The 20,439-nt window shown below is 43.4% G+C and overlaps 1 protein-coding gene across 1 annotated transcript in view; it reads right to left on the reverse strand.

Moving 5' to 3' along the window:
• Positions 1-230: 230 nt before the first annotated feature.
• PIP4K2B (phosphatidylinositol-5-phosphate 4-kinase type 2 beta) overlaps positions 231-20,439 on the reverse strand; it is a 70,398-nt gene continuing 50,189 nt past the window's right edge. The window contains exons 9-10 of the mRNA XM_073572517.1: positions 6,018-6,121; positions 231-5,931 (exon numbers count right to left, since the gene is read on the reverse strand). Of these exons, the coding sequence (XP_073428618.1) occupies positions 5,851-5,931; positions 6,018-6,121 (185 nt within the window). The 3' untranslated portion in view covers positions 231-5,850. The remainder of the gene's footprint in view (positions 5,932-6,017; positions 6,122-20,439) is intronic.

Below are 20,439 nucleotides of genomic sequence, written 5' to 3' on the forward strand. Positions count from 1 at the left end.
TAATTTGTTCCATTTTTTTTTTGAGCAGTATATTTTATGTTCTATCTGAATGGCTTGATTATAGCATCATAATAATGATTAAAAGCCTGCTGTTACCAGTTTACTACAGTTAATTTATCACTTAAACATGAGCCACGTATGAGTCATGGAGTCGGAGTCGTGGAAATTGAGGAGACGGAGACTTGACTTACCGACTCCACAGCCCTGTAATATAAAAAAAACACCACAAGTAACCAAGAACACTGACTTTTATTGACAAGTTTTACATTTGATGAAGGAAAACAAAAATTTGGCAAAACTTCCGTTTGTGGGAATATTAACTCCTTCCCTGTGAATACATGACAATATTGTCTGTGCAGGAGCTGGAAAATATTCCCACTAATCTCCAGTCAATTTTTGAGCAACTTTGAATTGGTCTATGTACTTTTTTTTTTTTTTTTTTATATCTCCTTCCCCACCCACCCGTTTAAAAGAATGCTAGGGAGGACATCGGCATTCAAACCACAGATCATAAAAAATAAAAAAAAAGTCAGACAACCATATATACCATGATTAATATTCTTAAATACATATGTTCAATGAATAAAAGATAACCTAATAGTATAAGATGAGCCTTGGCTCCCCGGACTGTCCAGACTACAGGATCCCACACACTGCATGGCAGAACACTGGGTGGGGTGTGTAATTTAGCAGTGGACGAGAACCATAGGCTGCCTGACCCAATACCTAAAAGAGAAATTGACCCGAGAAAAGAAAATCCCTTTTTTCGTTCTTAAAAAAAAAAAATTAAAACAAATGCATCGCATTAATAAAAGAATACTGTCAAAACAATTAGCATTTATAACAGAATGCTACCTCATATGTAAACAGATTACAGAACACTTCTATTAAACCAGGTTTAGATCTGAGGGTGGGGGGTGCTAGAAGACACACAGTTGATGGTAGGGGGTTATGGCAAGAACCTTAGCTGCCAGGCAGGTTAGCCGTAGTACACCGGCAACGGTAACAAAATGTATTATGGGATTATATGTAACATTTTTGGAATTGCTTATGGATTAAGTGCAGCCCAGGTTTGCATGGTCTTCTGCAGTTAGCAGCCACAGTCCACTAGGGTCCATTTGATTAATCTGTAGGAGACCTCCTTCATGAAGAATTGCTGTAAGAGACGCTGTAGCCTTGCACTACACAGGTGCCTATTGGTCTAAACATAAGTCCTATAAATGATCATTTTTTCAAGCAAAATAAATTGACTACTACTAGTGCCCCTTGCAGAATGAACCGGCTTAAAGGAATTGTCCAGGATTGGAAATATGGCTACATTCATTCAATAACGGCACTTTAGCCATCAATGAGTTGTGTCTATTATTGCAACTGAACTCCATTGAAGTGAATAGAGCTGAGCCGAAACCATCCATGACCTGTGGATGAAAGTCGCAGTGTTTGCTAATCCTGGAAAATCCCTTTAATTAAAAAGAGGTCGTATAAGCTAAAACAGGTCAGCTTGGCTCCAGTTGGTGGGTGTATCCTAATTCGTTGGAGCTCATTTTCATATTGCCTAGTGATTGCAGAGGCATACACCCATGGTTTCCCGTGTTCCCCCCTAAATTAAGCAATAGAGAAAACAATCTTACACCATAATGCGAACCACCCCAGGAAATGCTTCTTTTGTGTGGACAGGGGTAGAGAGAGTTTTTCCTAAAGTTTTAGAAGTTTTTCTTGTAGCTTTTGGATTGGATAGTGCCTTTTTTTGGCGTAGAGGTTCATCAGAATACAAAAAAAAAAAAATCTGAATAGCAAAGTAAATTTCCAAAAGAAACTGAAGTGTTTTCTAAAAATTTTTGAGGACTTGCTAAAAGAACAAAACACAACAAAAAACCTCTGAACATAGCCATGTTACCAGTAGGAGGCAGTAAACTAAAAACAAATCTTTAGTGGTAACTAGACAAGCTGGACTTATTCATGGTCACCTGTCATAGCAACTACCGGGATGCTGGCCGCCATCTCGCCTGCAGGTATGGACTACACTGACAGTTTGCAGAGTGAAGTGTATAGACCCTAGTGCAGAGCTGTGGAGGCTTTCGCACTGTAATTTTGGCTCAGTAATTTGTGCTTCTTTGCCTGCAGAGGATATGCATCATGGTAAATGCTTGGTGAGATCTGTTTCCTGGCCCAAATGTACTTCACCTGAATACTAGCGCTTATAAAAAGGCAGTACTAGCAGCACGCAAGGCTTTCACTAACGGACTACAGAAGAGGACTCGGACAAGGAGCAGTCACACAATACTGCTATTTGTGCCAATTAAAAAAAAAAATAAATAAAAATAATGACGCTCTGTCTTACCTCGACCGATCACCTGCAGTACTGGTTTCTAATGACAGTCTCTACACTTATTCTTAGGCCGGGATCACACATGCGAGGAATACGGCTGAGTCTCGCATCTTAATACCAGGCACTTGGATCGGAGCATGTGGCCGTATAGCAATACATGGAGCCACACACTCCGCTACTGAGTGCCGGCGGCAGTGCCAGGTATTAAGATGCGAGACTTGGCCGTATTCTTCGCCTGTTTCATCCCGACCATCCCGAAGGAGGATTAATCATGAGGCAGTGGGAGCCAAGAAGATGATATGAGGTTATAAAACAAATGTAACATCGGTACAGAATTAATACGTAACATAACTATCCTTACATCCTGAATATTAAGAGACTTTCCTGGATTGAACACCAAATATTAAGTGCAATGGGAAAAAGTCTGAAAACAAATAGGCCAGCTGCTATGCAGACCTATGTATTTCCATGGTAACAGACCACAAACAAACCCCGTGTGTAGCTGATGCAGACATGTTTTTCCCCAACTCCCTTGCTTCTGAACTTGAGAGGCAGCAGATGGAAAAGTAACAATATTAGACTAACTACATCAAGGTTTGTTTGCAGTCTGTAACAAAGGACAGTGTTGCATACTGCTTAGGCCTGTTTCAAACTTCAGTTTTTCGACGTCAGTCAAAATCCGCCAATTTTCGAAAAAAAAAAAATGGATCCGCCAAAAAAGGGGCTTGATCCGTTTTTTTCCCCCAGACTTACATTAGTGGCGGCTCTTGACTTGACGGTCGTCCGTCCCACCCGTTTTTTGACGGATCTGTCAAAATTTTAGCGTCTCCCGGGCGGATGAGACGGACTCTGCAACGTCTTTTCCGAGCGACGGTCCGCTAATTTATATTGCGCATGCCCGGCAGATTAGCTGGAGCAGGGCTTTTAACCCCTGACTAGCGTTCCGGAACAGCCGTGCAAAGAAACAAAAATTCTCTCAGTCCTAAACTACTAAAGCGGATCCTTCAAAAACCGGATCCGGTGGCATCTGTTTATGCCACAACGGAAACGGATCTGTTTTTTCACAACCTGGCGGATTTTGACTGACGTCAAATAACTGAAATGTGAAACAGGCCTTACACAAAAGTTCAAGATATTTTTATTGAAAGGGGTGGTCCAGCACCTGAGGCTATGTGCACACGTAGTTTTTGGTGCTGCGGATATGGGAAAAAGCCTGCGGTTTAGCCCTGCGGTTTCACACCTCTACAATGGAGAAGGTGTGAAACCGCAGCGGAATCCGCACAAAGAATTGACATGCTGTGGATTTAAATCAGCGCGGAAAAATCCACAGCATGTGCACAGCGTTTTCCAGTTTCCCATTAAAAACGATGGTACTGTACAACGCAGCTAAATCTGCTGCGGACCCGCAGCTCCTGAAACGATGCGGATCCGCAGCAGAATCTGCACCGTGTGCACATAGCCTAAAATATATTTTCTACCTATCCTTACACCCCAAACACTTTTGGAATTTGCCTTATTACACAATACCCTACCACTTTACTTAATCTCTAAATGTGTTTTTTTTTTTTTTTTTTTTTAACTGTACTTCCTGTGACATCTTGTATGAGGAGTCTCTAACGTGATGTTTCAGGAGGCTAGGGCTGCACTCATTTCCCGTAGAATCCACCGTCCTTCCTGGAACAGGATGTCGCGGGCAGTGCTACAGTTACTAGTTTCTTGCATCACTGTCCCCCTCTGAAGACCATTATTGGTGATGGACATTGTGGCTGATGCAAGTGAAACGCCAGCTCCCTATATTTGTCTCCACCGTCGCGTCTGTGAATGAAGACATCAGGGAGTGGAGCTCTAGTGAGTGTTCACAGGAAATATGATTCTTAAAACTTGACGTTTATGGAATTGCCCATATTTACATATCTTTGCTTTTTAATATGATGATCAAATAAACGTCAAGTTTTAAGAATCATATTTCCTGTGGTCGCTGGAGACAACTTTTCTTGCACATTGGATTTCCATACCGCCGGGACCAGGGCGGCTCCGTACGAGATGACCAGCCATGGAACCAGGACATAAACGGGGTGAGCTTTACTTTTTCTCTTTTATATACGCTAGTGAGCGTTGGTGTCACTCACTGCTTCTAGCTCTGCCCTTGATAATCTTAACAGAAGATACAGTGGCAGCAATAGAAGCAGAGAGCCGGCACTGCGCTCGCCTCTCCCCACAGTGTTTATCACCCAGGTTCCAAGATGTCTTCAAAGGGAGTGTAGATGCAAGAAACTAGTGAGTACCTGCAGCACTGCCCCCTGTGACGTCCTATTTCAGAAGGGGCAATAGATGCTGCGAGATAAAGTGCAGCCCCAACCTCCTGTGATGTCACGCTTGAGACTTCTCTCAAACAGAACATCACAGGAAGTACAGTTAGAAAAAACTCTACATACATTTAGGGATTAGGTAGATGGGGAAAAGTGTAGGGTATTGCGTAATAACGCAAATTACAAAAACATTCCGATGTAAGGACAGATGGTTAGAAAATACCTTTAGGTGCCAGACCACCCTGTTAAAATGTTTTGAGTTCACTTTTGTGCATGAAGCCTTATGCTTCTCGAGGACAGAATATAGCAACAATCAAAATTAAGATTTTACAGTTACATGGATAAAGCCATGATACGGTATTGGTCAACGTTAAAATCCATAATGCAAACCCACATGTATAAATACAAGTAGAGAGTTTTCTGACACATTTTGGAATGCTCTGTCCCATCATTAGAATAGCAGATCCTGAATCGCATTACTGTGCCCCACTACCCACATTTCTATTGTTTTGTGATGTACATTTCATTGTGGACCAAGAAAAGATCATGGCTTTAGCCATCTAAATGATTGCTGGACGTCCTTTTGATACATGCGGGATTCAGCGTGTATCTCATATGTTTTAAGACATAATGGAAATCCAGACAGCGCTCAACATTGGGACTAGTAAGGGACAAACTAACATCTGATGTAAAACGATTAATTCCGAAAGATGAAGCATTTAACAGCTGTGAAGAGACCATAGTCAAACGGAGAAATCTGCTTTATACAGGGTCTCGCCACCTTCATGGCAATAAATAGTGCATTAATGCTGAAGCTTGTAATACCGGAATGGCAGCTCATCAAAAGAGCTCTGTAACAGCGAGGTGTACGGTTCACCGAGCAGGAGCACAGTACAAAATACTTTAAAAAGGAGTGTAAGGTTGGGGTATGGATGGGGGGATTTAACGTGACATTCACTGTGACCTCTCAGTAACCAGTTCGTCTATGACCTTTATACTCAGTATTACAAATTTAAAATTGAGGAGAAGGAAAAAAGACACTGAATCTTTTAGCAAAATGGGAGGGAGGAGTACAAATAGGATGGGCATGCAGCACGGACCAGCTCACTCACACTCATGCAGACGCTTGGACACACGCACACTCACATACTGACACACCGGGAGCAGGAGGCTAATCTCTCTGGACACAGATAATGGGGGAAGTGCAGAGAGCTATGCAAGGATGTTCGACATGAACTCAATGAAGCGTTTGGAATACTGCTCCGGATTCACCGTGGAGATTTCTGCTCCGGCCTACAAGACAGAAAAATATTAGGTGGATTAGCAGGTGGTAAACAATCTTTAGCTTAGTTTAAGTAGACGTACTGCTCCACGCTTACCCCATGTTTGACCGTTTTGGCGGCATGCGCAGCTTTCTTCTTGGCATCGTATGGCGTCAATATGTCAATGATCGCCATAAAATAGACTTCTTTCTTAGGGGCACCTTTCAGGAGAAAAAACAAGTTATAGATTACTTTTTTTTCATTAAAAAGTTAATGTGTGAGCATTCTAACCAAAACAAATCCAAACAAGGTTATGTCTACAATGAGAAGCAGATCGCGGGGTGCGCTACCTGTTGAGACATCAGAAAAACTGTGGCAACAAATGGAACAGGACAAAACAGAAGCATTACTTACACAGTTACCATAGTCTGCATAAGGAAGAAATCAGGACTGTCAGCATGAACATAATGAAAATCACAGGGACTGTTTAGCTAAAAGTTCCTTAAAAGAGGACTTGTCACTTGATCAAAAAATTGTAGTTAAATAGCTTGTAAAAATTCCTGATCGCCCCTGATTCTGCCACTGTCTTTCGTGTTGCATTGCATCGCACCATTGCAGAGCTATTCACATACGTTGCTTTTGGAACTCAGTATGTGAAATCTCTGCTTGCAGCCAAATGGCCGTTTCTCCTCCGGGGAACTATGTTTCCATCCTGTCAGATGCTGCCAATGTAGCAGTCTCAGGCGCTGGTAAGGTGTGATATGCAGAAACTGGGAGGAATGAGTGGAAGTACACCCCCACCATCTCCCCCCCAGAGAAGAGGCTGAAGAAACACCTAGTTGCACTACAAGCAGAGATTTCACATACTGCACTGCCAAAGCAATAAATTTGAATCTCTCTGCAATAGAGCAACGGAAGGGCAAAATGGAAAAGAGTTCCAGCATCAGGGGAGCTAGGTAACTTTTAAAATGTACTTTTTTTGAGAAAGTGACTGGTCCTCTTAATTTTTACAGCAGCAGTCTAAATTTTAACATGTAATTTATAATACTAGTCTCCTATGTGGGAGAAGCAGTATTTGACCGCCTCAGGCACTATTTCCCAGGAGCAACCTGTCCACTTCATATTCACACAGTGACGTTGCTGCACTTTAATTCTTCTTACAAATATGTAATAGCCTTAATGTGTCCTGTCACATGAATATAAAAGACATTTCACTTGATTTATTTAAACTGAGCACCTCCTCCAATTGCCGCTGCGCCATATATTTTGTAGCAGCTGCTTTATTTTTCTTTTCCTTCTACGCTGTGCCCCTATGTTTCAAACTTTTGCTCCGTGATAATAAAAGCGACCAGTCTGCCAAATGCTCCCCTTCATCCACCCGGGTGTATACCGCAGAACTCCTCTATGATGCTGGCCAATAAAATACACTGTCACATCTTTAGAAAGGAGAGAGCAAAACGTCCATGAAGAAGGAAGGTCACAGCTGTTGCCCGGCTGAGGGAGTTCTCGCCGGTTTTGCAATTGGCGCACCGGAGGTGTGGAGCGCCAGAGAAAAGTAAGACAGGACATCACATACAGGGCCGGAGCTTCGGCTCTACAGTGCCGTCACTTTCTTGTGCTCTGGCACACCAAAAGCAGAAAGGGAAATATTTATCAATCTGTCCCATTTTGTTCACTTAGGCGGCTGTTGGGCCTCCTCGGACTCCATTGTCTTCACTGCAACCCTACAGTTATGCCTTAGGGTGTCATGTCTCTGATCTATTTAGTTTTATCAAATAATGACTTATTCTGATCTCTTTCTGCAAAGGGGGCTTTACACATATCGATATCGCTAGCAATATCGCTAAAGCGTCACCGATTTTGTGACGCAGCAGCGATATTGCTAGCGATATCGCTACATGTGATACTCACCTCCGACCGGCTCCCCCGCTGGTTATCGCGCGAGATCGGCCTGGTCCATTTCTCGTCGGACGTCATCATCGCCGCGTCTGACAGGTAAGTAACGACCGCTGCCGCGTCGCTGCTGATATCTGCCTGTGTGGCAGCTCACTAGCGACCATTTAGCGATGCACCAGCGATCCTGATCGGGTCATATCGTGGTCGGGATCACTGGTGCATCGCTAAATGTAACGGACCCTAACACTCCTGGCTCCAGGGGGAGGGATGCTCAGGAATGACTAACACTTTGGACCAAGTGGCATGGATGGTATATCCACTATTAACTCCTTTATCCCCCAAGCCTGTTTTCACCTTCCTTATCAGGCCAAATCTTGCAATTCTGACTTTATGTGGTAATAACGCTGGAACCCTGCAACCGATCCCACTGATTCTGAGACTGTTTTTTCGTGACATTTTGTACTTCATGATAGTGGTAAAATTTGGTCAATATGACTTGCGTTTATTTGTGAAAAGAAAAAATTCCATCTTTAATTTTCATGCTCTTAAATCAGAGCGTTGTGTCACACCACATAGGTAATAAATAACATTTCCCACATGTCTACTTTACATCAGCACTATTTTTGAAACTGACGGGCTAGAAAGTGACCAGCGATTTCTAATTTTTCCAGCAAAACTTACAAAACCATTGTTTTTTTAGGCACCACATTACATTTGAAGTGGAGGGTCTATATGCAGAAAATACCTAAAAGTGACAAAGTTCTGAAAGTTGTATCCCTCAAGGTGCTCAAAACCACATTTAAGAAGTTTATTAACCCTTCAGGTGCTTCACAGGAACTAAAGCAATGTGGAGAGAAAAATTAACTAACTTTTTTTCACAAAATTTTTTACTTTAGACGCCAATTTTTTATTTTCATAAAGGCAATAGGAGAAAACAGACCTCAAAAACTGTTGTGCCATTTCACTTGAGCACAAGAAACCCCGTATGTGGTGGAAATCTACTGTTTGACATTTTGAACGCAAAATTTGATGGAATTAAGAGGGGCCGCTGTGTTGCGTTTGGAGAGCCCCTGATGTACTTAAACAGTGGAACCCCTTAACCCCCCCACCCACACGAGTTACCCCATGTTTGAAACTAAACCCCGCCTACAAGGAATTTATTTAGATGTGTGGTGAGCACCTTGAACCTCTAGGTGCTTCAGAGAAATTTATCACGCTGAGCCGTGAAAATTAAAATCAAAACTTTTCTCCACAAAAATGCTTTTGCCCCCAAATTTTTTTATATTCACAAGGGTAAAGAAAATGGACTCCAAAATTTGTTTTGCAATTTCTCCTGAGTACGCAGTTACCCTAAATGTGGGAGAAAACCACTGTTTTAAGGTTGGCATACATGAGTTTTGTACATCAGGTTAGCATACGTGAGTTGTCCAAAGCAGAAATGAATTCAGTAGTCCATGGATGTGTGGAACAGTTTGAAGCATTCTTTAATACACAAATCAGGTTTGTCGTGGCATGTACATTGCATTGATAAGGTGTCCTTACGTATCCCCCTTCTGTAACACACTCTGCACTTCTTTTGCGACCTTCCTTTCTTTAAGGTTTGAGGGACCTCACTGAGGAAATGTTGTCCTGGTAAGATACGAGCACCTTCAGGTCTGGAAGTACTGGGGCCCGCTCCTTCCCGACAGCCAAATATTTGGACCTTAATCACTACCTCATGGAAGTGAAGGTACGTACCGGTCTGGCCTGCACATCGTGATAGCACAAAAGAGTTATACATTGCCATCTGGACGATGTGCACGGCCAGCTTCTTGTACCACACCAAGGGTTTTCTCATGGCACTGTATGGCTGGAGGACTTGATCAGAGATGAACTCCATCTTCATGTTCTTGTTGTACCCCAGTACAGTATAATTTGTGAAAATGTGTAGAGGTACCTTGTACAGTGGTGGGGGTGCTGCCATCTCCATGTATGGTGGTAAAGACATTCCTTTTGTCCTTGTACTTGATCACAGCATGTTGTCGCTATATTGGGAGACCTCTATGATTTTTGCAGGCAGTACTTGCATGCTGCAGTATCTTGCGGAGAGGGACTTGGATGATGGTATAAAAGTTCTCTGCGTAGATGTGATAATCTTGATCCAGCAGTGGGTGCAGCAAATGCAACACAATTTTCCTGCTCACTCCTAGGACAGCGGGGTTTTCAGGGGGTTAAATATGGGTGGCCTTCCCTTAATATTTATAAACCTGTGGGTGTGTACCTTGAGGTACTCTCGAACAACTTGGTACAATTTAATTCTGTACCTGGCCCTCTTACTGGGCAGGTATTGCCAGAATTTGAGCCTCTCCTTGAAATGTACTAGCGACTCATCCACGCAGATGTCTCTTTGGGGAATGTACCACCTCAGCAAACTTGTTGCTGAAGTGCTCAATGATCGTCCGAACTTTGAAAAATTGGTCATAGATGGGGTCTTCTCGGGGAGGACACCATGCACTATATCTTTGTAATGCAAAAATTTGTGGATGGCCTCAAATAGTTTACGGCAGAGGTCTCAAACACGTGGCCCACGGTGCACCACATGTCTCACTCCCTGAGGCGGGGGAAAGCACGCATTCAGGAGCGTGCGATACGCGATGGCCGTTTTGCGTGCACACTCTGCCCAGGACCTGGGATGAGCTCACAGGAGGGGGAGGAGTCAGGGGTCACATGATCAGGGGCCTCCGTGTATGCAAGACGCTGCTGTCTGTGCTGGTTGTCATGGTGCTGGATGAGGTAAAGTTTCTGTGTGGGGTCAGGAGGCGTTTACAGGGTGGACATAGCAGAGCTGTTTGTGTATGAGGTGTATGGAGCCATGTGTGTATGGAGCGGAGCTGTGTATACAAGGTGTATGGAGCAGAGCCATGCCGTGTGTGTACAGAGAAGCATGTGAACGAGGTGTACGGAGCGGAGCCGTGTGTGTACGAGGTGTACGGAGCCGAGCCGTGTGTGTACGAGGTGTACGGAGCCGAGCCGTGTGTGTACGAGGTGTACGGAGCCGAGCCGTGTGTGTACGAGGTGTACGGAGCCGAGCCGTGTGTGTACGAGGTGTACGGAGCCGAGCCGTGTGTGTACGAGGTGTACGGAGCCGAGCCGTGTGTGTACGAGGTGTACGGAGCCGAGCCGTGTGTGTACGAGGTGTACGGAGCCGAGCCGTGTGTGTACGAGGTGTACGGAGCCGAGCCGTGTGTGTACGAGGTGTACGGAGCCGAGCCGTGTGTGTACGAGGTGTACGGAGCCGAGCCGTGTGTGTACGAGGTGTACGGAGCCGAGCCGTGTGTGTACGAGGTGTACGGAGCCGAGCCGTGTGTGTACGAGGTGTACGGAGCCGAGCCGTGTGTGTACGAGGTGTACAGAGCCGAGCCGTGTGTGTACGAGGTGTACAGAGCCGAGCCGTGTGTGTACGAGGTGTACAGAGCCGAGCCGTGTGTGTACGAGGTGTACAGAGCCGAGCCGTGTGTGTACGAGGTGTACAGAGCCGAGCCGTGTGTGTACGAGGTGTACAGAGCCGAGCCGTGTGTGTACGAGGTGTACAGAGCCGAGCCGTGTGTGTACGAGGTGTACAGAGCCGAGCCGTGTGTGTACGAGGTGTACAGAGCCGAGCCGTGTGTGTACGAGGTGTACAGAGCCGAGCCGTGTGTGTACGAGGTGTACAGAGCCGAGCCGTGTGTGTACGAGGTGTACAGAGCCGAGCCGTGTGTGTACGAGGTGTACAGAGCCGAGCCGTGTGTGTACGAGGTGTACAGAGCCGAGCCGTGTGTGTACGAGGTGTACAGAGCCGTGTGTGTACGAGGTGTACAGAGCCGTGTGTGTACGAGGTGTACAGAGCCGTGTGTGTACGAGGTGTACAGAGCCGTGTGCGTACGAGGTGTATTAAGTTTGATAGGAATGCGGCCCCCCAGCTCAAATTTTTTTTTTAAAGTGCGGCCCACATACTCTGCCGGGTTATAGCTATGCGGAACAGTGGAGTGTTGTATAAAACGTCAACACTCTAATATAGTCAAAGTTCTAGCTTCTTCACTCAACCCAGGTGAAGAACAAGTCACAAAATGTCTTCATTTCTTCTGTGTCCTACAGGGGTCCAGTTAGAAAATGAAGTAGTGGTGTTTTGGGCCAAAATTTGCTGGGCGTACAAATTTGTCTTGGCCGCCAAGAGGTTTACAAAATTCTCACAGATAAAGATGAAGAAATACGTAAGCAGAGCACCATATAACACCCCCGCCCCAAAGCACGAGAATCCCGTTAACTGAAAATAAAGATTAAACAACCACAAGACGAATTTCATCATATTTTAATCAGTATAACGTCGCCAACCTGATACTGTCTGTAGGTTACACAGCACAATCCTGATGACAGGTTCCCTTTAACAGATGTCATTAAAAAAAATTAATCAGCGCCCAGCGCGATTAAAAAACGCATTGAAAACGCACCACACGTGTGAATTGCGATTAAATCGCAAGACTTCTCCTGGTCACAGGAAAGAGCATCAGGCATTAGCATTGGATGTCAAATTGATGCTTAGATGCGAATAAAATCGGTTCCTCGCCGGAAAATGGGATGACAAGACGGATCCCTGGACAAGAAATCTTTGTGCGATTTCGTACCGTTAAAATCGGACCGATTTTTTATTCGTTGTGACTCCAGCCTAACCCTGACAATATTCAGTAAAAGACACTATAGTAGTTGTCAATTAACTCAAACCAAAAAGTAATCCCAAAAAATACTTGTGTGTCACTTTAACACGAAAATCCGTCTGTACCACTAAATTTCCCCATAAGGGAAGTGGACAGAATCAACATAAACTTCTCAAAAATGTCATAGAAATAATTTATTGACAACAATTTAATCACTTTCCAAATCAATAGTAATCTCATACATTGAGGGACACATCATGCTACTTGCTCCATTAGTCATACTATCATATACAGTTGTGGCCAAAAGTATTGACACCCCTGCAATTCTGTCAGATAATACTCAGTTTCTTCCTGAAAATGATACCAAAGAATTTGTGTTTGCAATTATTATCTTCATTTAATTTGTCTTAAATGAAAAAAACACAAACGAGAATGAAGCAATAAGCAAACCATTGATCATTTCACACAAAACTCCAAAAATGGGCCAGACAAAAGTATTAGCACCCTCAGCCTAATACTTGGTTGCACAACCTTTAGCCAAAATAACTGCAACCAACCGCTTCCGGTAACCATCAATGAGTTTCTTACAATGCTCTGCTGGAATTTTAGACCATTCTTCTTTGGCAAACTGCTCCAGGTCCCTGATATTAGAAGGGTGCCTTCTCCAAACTGCCATTTTTAGATCTCTCCACAGGTGTTCTATGGGATTCAGGTCTGGACTCATTGCTGGCCACCTTAGAAGTCTCCAGTGCTTTCTCTCAAACCATTTTCTAGTGCTTTTTGAAGTGTGTTTTGGGTCACTGTCCTTCTGGAAGAGCCATGACCTCTGAGGGAGACCCAGCTTTCTCACACTGGGCCCTACATTATGCTGCAAAATTTGTTGGTAGTCTTCAGACTTCATAATGCCATGCACACAGTCAAGCAGTCCAGTGCCAGAGGCAGCAAAGCAACCCCAAAACATCAGGGAACCTCCGCCATGTTTGACTGTATGGACAGTGTTCTTTTCTTTGAATGCCTCTTTTTTTCTCCTGTAAACTCTATGTTGATGCCTTTGCCCAAAAAGCTCTACTTTTGTCTCATCTGACCAGAGAACATTCTTCCAAAACGTTTTAGGCTTTTTCGGGTAAGTTTTGGCAAACTCCAGCCTGGCTTTTTTATGTCTCGGGGTAAGAAGTGTGGTCTTCCTGGGTCTCCTACCATACAGTCCCTTTTCATTTAGACGCCGGATAGTACGGGTTGACGCTGTTGTACCCTCGGACTGCAGGGCAGCTCGAACTTGTTTGGATGTTAGTCGAGGTTCTTTATCCAACATCCGCACAATCTTGCGTTGAAATCTCTTGTCAATTTTTCTTTTCCGTCCACATCTAGGGAGGTTAGCCACAGTGCCATGAGCTTTAAACTTCTTGATGACACTGCGCACGGTAGACACAGGAACATTCAGGTCTTTGGAGATGGACTTGTAGCCTTGAGATTGCTCATGCTTCCTCACAATTTGGTTTCTCAAGTCCTCAGTCAGTTCTTTGGTCTTCTTTCTTTTCTCCATGCTCAATGTGGTACACACAAGTACACAGGACAGAGGTTGAGTCAACTTTAATCCATGTCAACTGGCTGCAAGTGTGATTTAATTATTGCCAACACCTGTTAGGTGCCACAGGTAAGTTGCAGGTGCTGTTAATTACACAAATTAGAGGAGCATCATATGATTTTTCAAACAGTGCCAATACTTTTGTCCACCCTCTTTTTATGTTTGGTGTGGAATTATATCCAATTTGGCTTTAGGACAATTCTTTTTGTGTTTTTTCATTTAAGACAAATTAAATGTAGATATAATAACAAAGAATTTGTGTTTGCTATCATTTTCAGGAAGAAACTGAGTATTATCTGACAGAATTGCAGGGGTGTCGATACTTTTGGCCACAACTGTAAGATATGCTATACTTATTAAGGCCCATATATAAACCTATTGAAGTGCAAAGTGCAGAGGGGAAATATTAAAAAGCAACTAATAACCAAGAATATCCTAAGATTACTCCATTATATTTGCTGATCCACCATCTATTGCACAATAGCCCATATACATAAAAAAATTGAGCCCTGCATATGCTAACTTGCACAGTATGTGGAGACCGTGCTGTGTCCCTCCACCCTGACACGCGTTTCATCCACACTTCATCAGGGGCGTGTCTGGGAAGACACGCCCCCGGACACGTACCGTACGTTTTAACCAATCGCTATCCAATGAACTCTGCACAAAGCAGTCACGTGTAACGCTGCAGCTGTCATAGAAACGCGGCGCACGGACTTCCTCCTCCCTCCCGGAAATGACCCGTCACATCCGGTCCTTGGAACGCAAGCAAGCAAATGTCCATAGTAACGGCCAGCATGCGTGCCATCATGTTCCGATATGCTGAATGTAGATAGGTCTGGGGGAGAAAAGAAAAATCTACGCGCTCTATCCATGACCATGCAGCAGTATCACATGTTTTTACTATATATCCACAAATGTGTCTAATAAATAACAATTAATAAATAACTGGATGAAATTGACTATGTGTATATGAAAGGTTATATGTATATAAGCACAATCTAAAATACAATACATACAAGATTATACAATTATAAATATAAATATTCAGTGATAAAATATTACATATATTATATCTTTAATCTCATTATAGTCTAGACTAAAGTGCCAAATAATTTAATAAATGTGCAAAATTGCAAAGTTATAACCCTAATTCAAAATTACATTATATATACTATATTATATTAAAGTGCCAAGTGTATCATAATATGAATAATTGCATAATATTAATTTCTATATATAATTTGTTACACAAACATAGTGATAATTAATAACCCTCAATAAATTCAGCCAGTTATACTAATAACCCTCAAAGAAACTTAGTAATAATTTTATAAATAAAAATAAAATACTATTATTTATAAAAAATTATTACTAAGATTCTTGTGTAACAAATTATATATAGAAATATTATGCTATTATTCATATTATGATACACTTGGCACTTTAATATTATTATTATGCATTTATATAGCGCCATTTATTCCATGGCGCTTTACATGTGAAAAGGGGAAATATAGACAAGTATAATAAACACATGTAAGACAAGGGACACACAAGTACATAAGGAGAGGGGACCCTGCCCACGAGGGCTCACAGTCTACAGTGATGGGTGAGGATACAGTAGGAGAGGGTAAAGCAGGTCTTGCCGTGGTTCAGTAGACAGAGGATCATTGCAGGCTGTAGGCTTGTCGGAACAGGTGGGTCGTCAGGTTCTTCTTGAAGGTTTCCGTTGATGGGGAGAGTCTGATGTGTTGCGGCAGGGAGTTCCAGAGTATGGGGGAAGCACGGGAGAAGTCTTGTATGCGGTTGTGGGAAGAAGGGGGGAGTAGAGAAGGAGATCTTGAGATGATCGAAGGTTGGGTGCGGGTAGGTACCTGGAGACCATGTCACGGATGTATGGAGGAGACAGGTTGTGGATGGCTTTGTATGTCATGGTTAGGGTTTTGAACTGGAGCCTCTGGGGAATAGGAAGCCAGTGAAGGGCCTGGCATAGGGGAGAGGCTGGGGAATAGCGGGGAGACAGGTGGATTAGTCGGGCAGCAGAGTGTAGGATGGACTGGAGCGGACCCAGAGTGCTAGAGGGGAGGCCAGAGAGTAGGAGGTTGCAGTAGTCGAAGCGGGAGATAAGAGCATGCACTAGTGTTTTTGTGGTTTCGTGGTTGAGGAATGAGCGGATCCGGGAAATATTTTTGAGTTTGAGGCGGCAGGAGGAGGCAAGGGCTTGGATATGTGGTTTGAAAGAGAGCGCAGAGTCTTTTTGAATTAGGGTTATAACTTTGCAATTTTGACCATTTATTAAATTATTTGGCACTTTAGTTTACACTATAATGAGATTAAAGATATAATATATGTAATATTCTCTCATTGAATATTTATATTATTTATAATTGTTTCTATAATTGGTATGTATTGTATTTTAGATTGTGTATATGAAAAGTTATATGTATATAAGCACACAGTCACTTTCATCCAGTTATTTATTAATTGTTATTTATTAGACACATTTGTGGATACAGTGCCTACAAGTAGTATTCAACCCCCTGCAGATTTAGCAGGTTTGATAAGATGCAAATAAGTTAGAGCCTTCAAACTTCACACAAGAGCAGGATTTATTAACAGATGCATAAATCTTACAAAACAAAAAGTTATGTTGCTCAGTTAAATTTTAATAAATTTTAAACATACAAGTGTGGGTCAATTATTATTCAACCCCTAGGTTTAATATTTTGTGGAATAACCCTTGTTTGCAATTACAGCTAATAATCGTCTTTTATAAGACCTGATCAGGCCGGCACAGGTCTCTGGAGTTATCTTGGCCCACTCCTCCATGCAGATCTTCTCCAAGTTATCTAGGTTCTTTGGGTGTCTCATGTGGACTTTAATCTTGAGCTCCTTCCACAAGTTTTCAATTGGGTTAAGGTCAGGAGACTGACTAGGCCACTCCAACACCTTGATTTTTTGCCTCTTGAACCAGGCCTTGGTTTTCTTGGCTGTGTGCTTTGGGTCATTGTCTTGTTGGAAGATGAAATGACGACCCATCTTAAGATCCTTGATGGAGGAGCGGAGGTTCTTGGCCAAAATCTCCAGGTAGGCCGTGCTATCCATCTTCCCATGGATGCGGACCAGATGGCCAGGCCCCTTGGCTGAGAAACAGCCCCACAGCATGATGCTGCCACCACCATGCTTGACTGTAGGGATGGTATTCTTGGGGTCGTATGCAGTGCCATCCAGTCTCCAAACGTCACGTGTGTGGTTGGCACCAAAGATCTCGATCTTGGTCTCATCAGACCAGAGAACCTTGAACCAGTCTGTCTCAGAGTCCTCCAAGTGATCATGAGCAAACTGTAGACGAGCCTTGACATGACGCTTTGAAAGTAAAGGTACCTTACGGGCTCGTCTGGAACGGAGACCATTGCGGTGGAGTACGTTACTTATGGAATTGACTGAAACCAATGTCCCCACTGCCATGAGATCTTCCCGGAGCTCCTTCCTTGTTGTCCTTGGGTTAGCCTTGACTCTTCGGACAAGCCTGGCCTCGGCACGGGAGGAAACTTTCAAAGGCTGTCCAGGCCGTGGAAGGCTAACAGTAGTTCCATAAGCCTTCCACTTCCGGATGATGCTCCCAACAGTGGAGACAGGTAGGCCCAACTCCTTGGAAAGGGTTTTGTACCCCTTGCCAGCCTTGTGACCCTCCACGATCTTGTCTCTGATGGCCTTGGAATGCTCCTTTGTCTTTCCCATGTTGACCATGTATGAGTGCTGTTCACAAGTTTGGGGAGGGTCTTAAATAGTCAGAAAAGGCTGGAAAAAGAGATAATTAATCCAAACATGTGAAGCTCATTGTTCTTTGTGCCTGAAATACTTCTTAATACTTTAGGGGAACCAAACAGAATTCTGGTGGTTTGAGGGGTTGAATAATAAATGACCCTCTGAATAAACTTTTCACAATTTAAAAAAAAATTAAACAAAGAAATAACATTCTTTTTTGCTGCAGTGCATTTCACACTTCCAGGCTGATCTACAGTCCAAATGTTACAATGCCAAGTTAATACCGAATCTGTAAACCTGCTAAATCTGCAGGGGGTTGAATACTACTTGTAGGCACTGTATATAGTATAAACATGTGATACCGCTGCATGATCATGGATAGAGGGCGTGGATTTTTCTTTTCTCCCCCAGACCTATCTACATCGGGCATATCGGAACATGCTGGCACGCATGATGGCCGTTACTATGGCTATCTGCTTGCTGGCGTTCCAAGGACCGGATGTGACGGGTCATTTCTGGGAGGGAGGAGGAAGAAGTCCGTGTGCCGCGTTTCTATGACACCTGTAGCGTTGCACGTGACGGCTTTGGTGCAGAGTTCACTGGATAGTGGTTGGTTAAAACGTCCGGTCTCCCTCTTCCCCGACACGCCCCCGGAAGTGTGGACGAAACGCGCGTCGGGGTGGAGGGACACGGCACGGTCTCCACATATGTAAGCCTGCAAGGACAGTGTCCTCACCCCTATGTACCAGTCCGTCATTGTATATTTGTTTACCTTTAACGATATCTATAACTTTGTATGTAACCCCCCCTTGCAATGTACAGCACCATGGAATTAATGGTGCTATATAAACAAATAATAATGCTGGGCTCAATTTTTTTATGTATATGGGCTATTGTGTAATAGATGGTGGATCAGCAAATAACGGAGTAATCTTAGGATATTCTGGGTTATTAGTTGCTTTTTACTATTTCCCCTCTGCACTTTGCACTTCAATAGGTTTATATATAGGCCTTAATAAGTATAACATACCTTATATGATAGTATGACTAATGGAGCAAGTAGCATGATGTGTCCCTCAATGAATGAGATTACTATTGATTTGGAAAGTGATTAAATTGTTGTCAATAAATTATTTCTATGACATTTTTGAGAAGCTTGTGCTGATTCTGTCCACTTCCCTTATGGGGAAATTTAGTGGTACAGACGGATTTTCTAGTTGCCAATTAATACAGTATATTTTTACTGTCCCTAATCTAGTCCTATCAACTAAATTATTTTATTCTGTTTTTAAAAAAAATAAAAACAACACAACTACCGGAGGTTGATCAGTGAGGTGTCGCTGATCAGCGCTTGATGGCTATAGGATGGCATGCACGGATGTTTTGGTTTTTTTTTGCGCCCTAACACCAATTCACTAAATCTAAATTCAGTAAAAAATATTGTAGTAGTCATTGATTACTACCGTATATTTTACTGCCTGTAATCTAGCCCTATCAAGTAGTCTAAATTAATTTTATTCAGGTTTTTTTTGCCACATTCGGCTTAGCTCCCTCACTTCCTCTCCATTGCGTGAGCTTTCCTCACACCTGGCGCTTTCACGCCCCCCTTTCTCCTCACTAGCATGGGAGACTGCAGCTTTTTTCCTCCTATAAGCCCATCCCTTCCTCCAGCGGCCACCATTTTCCGGTATTCGGCCAAAGGCATCATAAGAGCCTCTCTAGCCAGCCTTCAGACCTTCATTATTGCGGACCTCTGAGATAAAATTACAGTACATAACATTCCCAGTGGGTAAGCTCTGCTCTACACACTGACACTATCCTCAGCAGACTTCCTTTCTGTCAACTAGCCACTTGTTATTGAGTCTAGTTATCTAAGGACTTTCACACGTCCAGTCCCTGTCTCCGGTACGTATGGTGACAGTTTTCATACGTACCGGTGTCACTTACACACGTAGACTCATTCAAGTGAATGGGTCTGTGCACATGTCAGTGTGTTTCCACTGATGAAGGCCATCTTCAGCACCCAGGGCAGGGGAACCAGGGTTAATAATTGAACCACTACTTCTCAGGCGCTGCGAGTGTTGTACTGATGCGGCACAAGTTGCCGCAAGTACTATCTAATAGACCTGACAGAATAATAAATCTGCAGGTCGTCGGGCATTTAGGAAATAGCGACCACAATATTGTACAGTTTCACTTGTCTTTCGCTAGGAAGACTTGTCAGGGAGTCACAAAAACACTAAACTTTAAAAAGGCAAAGTTTGACCAGCTTAGAGATGCCCTTAATCTGGTTGACTGGGACAATTCCTCAGAAATCAGAGATAATAAATGGGAAATGTTTAAAGGGAATCTGTCACCTCTTTTTGGCCTACCAGCTAAAAATATCAGTTAATTGAGTGTCAGCTCTTCATTCCACAACTGCTTCTGAAACACCTCGACTCCCCATGTATCACCCATAAAAACCTTTTTTCTTGCTCCCGCGCTGTATGGTAATGTGTTCGGTCCAGTCCTATGGGCATTGCTTCGGTTCCATCACTCCACCCCTCCTCGGCTTACTGTACGCATTCCTTGCAGTAAATATCGCAGATCGCGTAGAGATTTTGCGTGTGCGCATTCA

The sequence above is a fragment of the Dendrobates tinctorius genome, unplaced genomic scaffold, assembly GCF_039654945.1.
Source record: "Dendrobates tinctorius isolate UK_male_01 unplaced genomic scaffold, ASM3965494v1 ptg000032l, whole genome shotgun sequence".
NCBI classification, from domain to species: domain Eukaryota; kingdom Metazoa; phylum Chordata; class Amphibia; order Anura; family Dendrobatidae; genus Dendrobates; species Dendrobates tinctorius.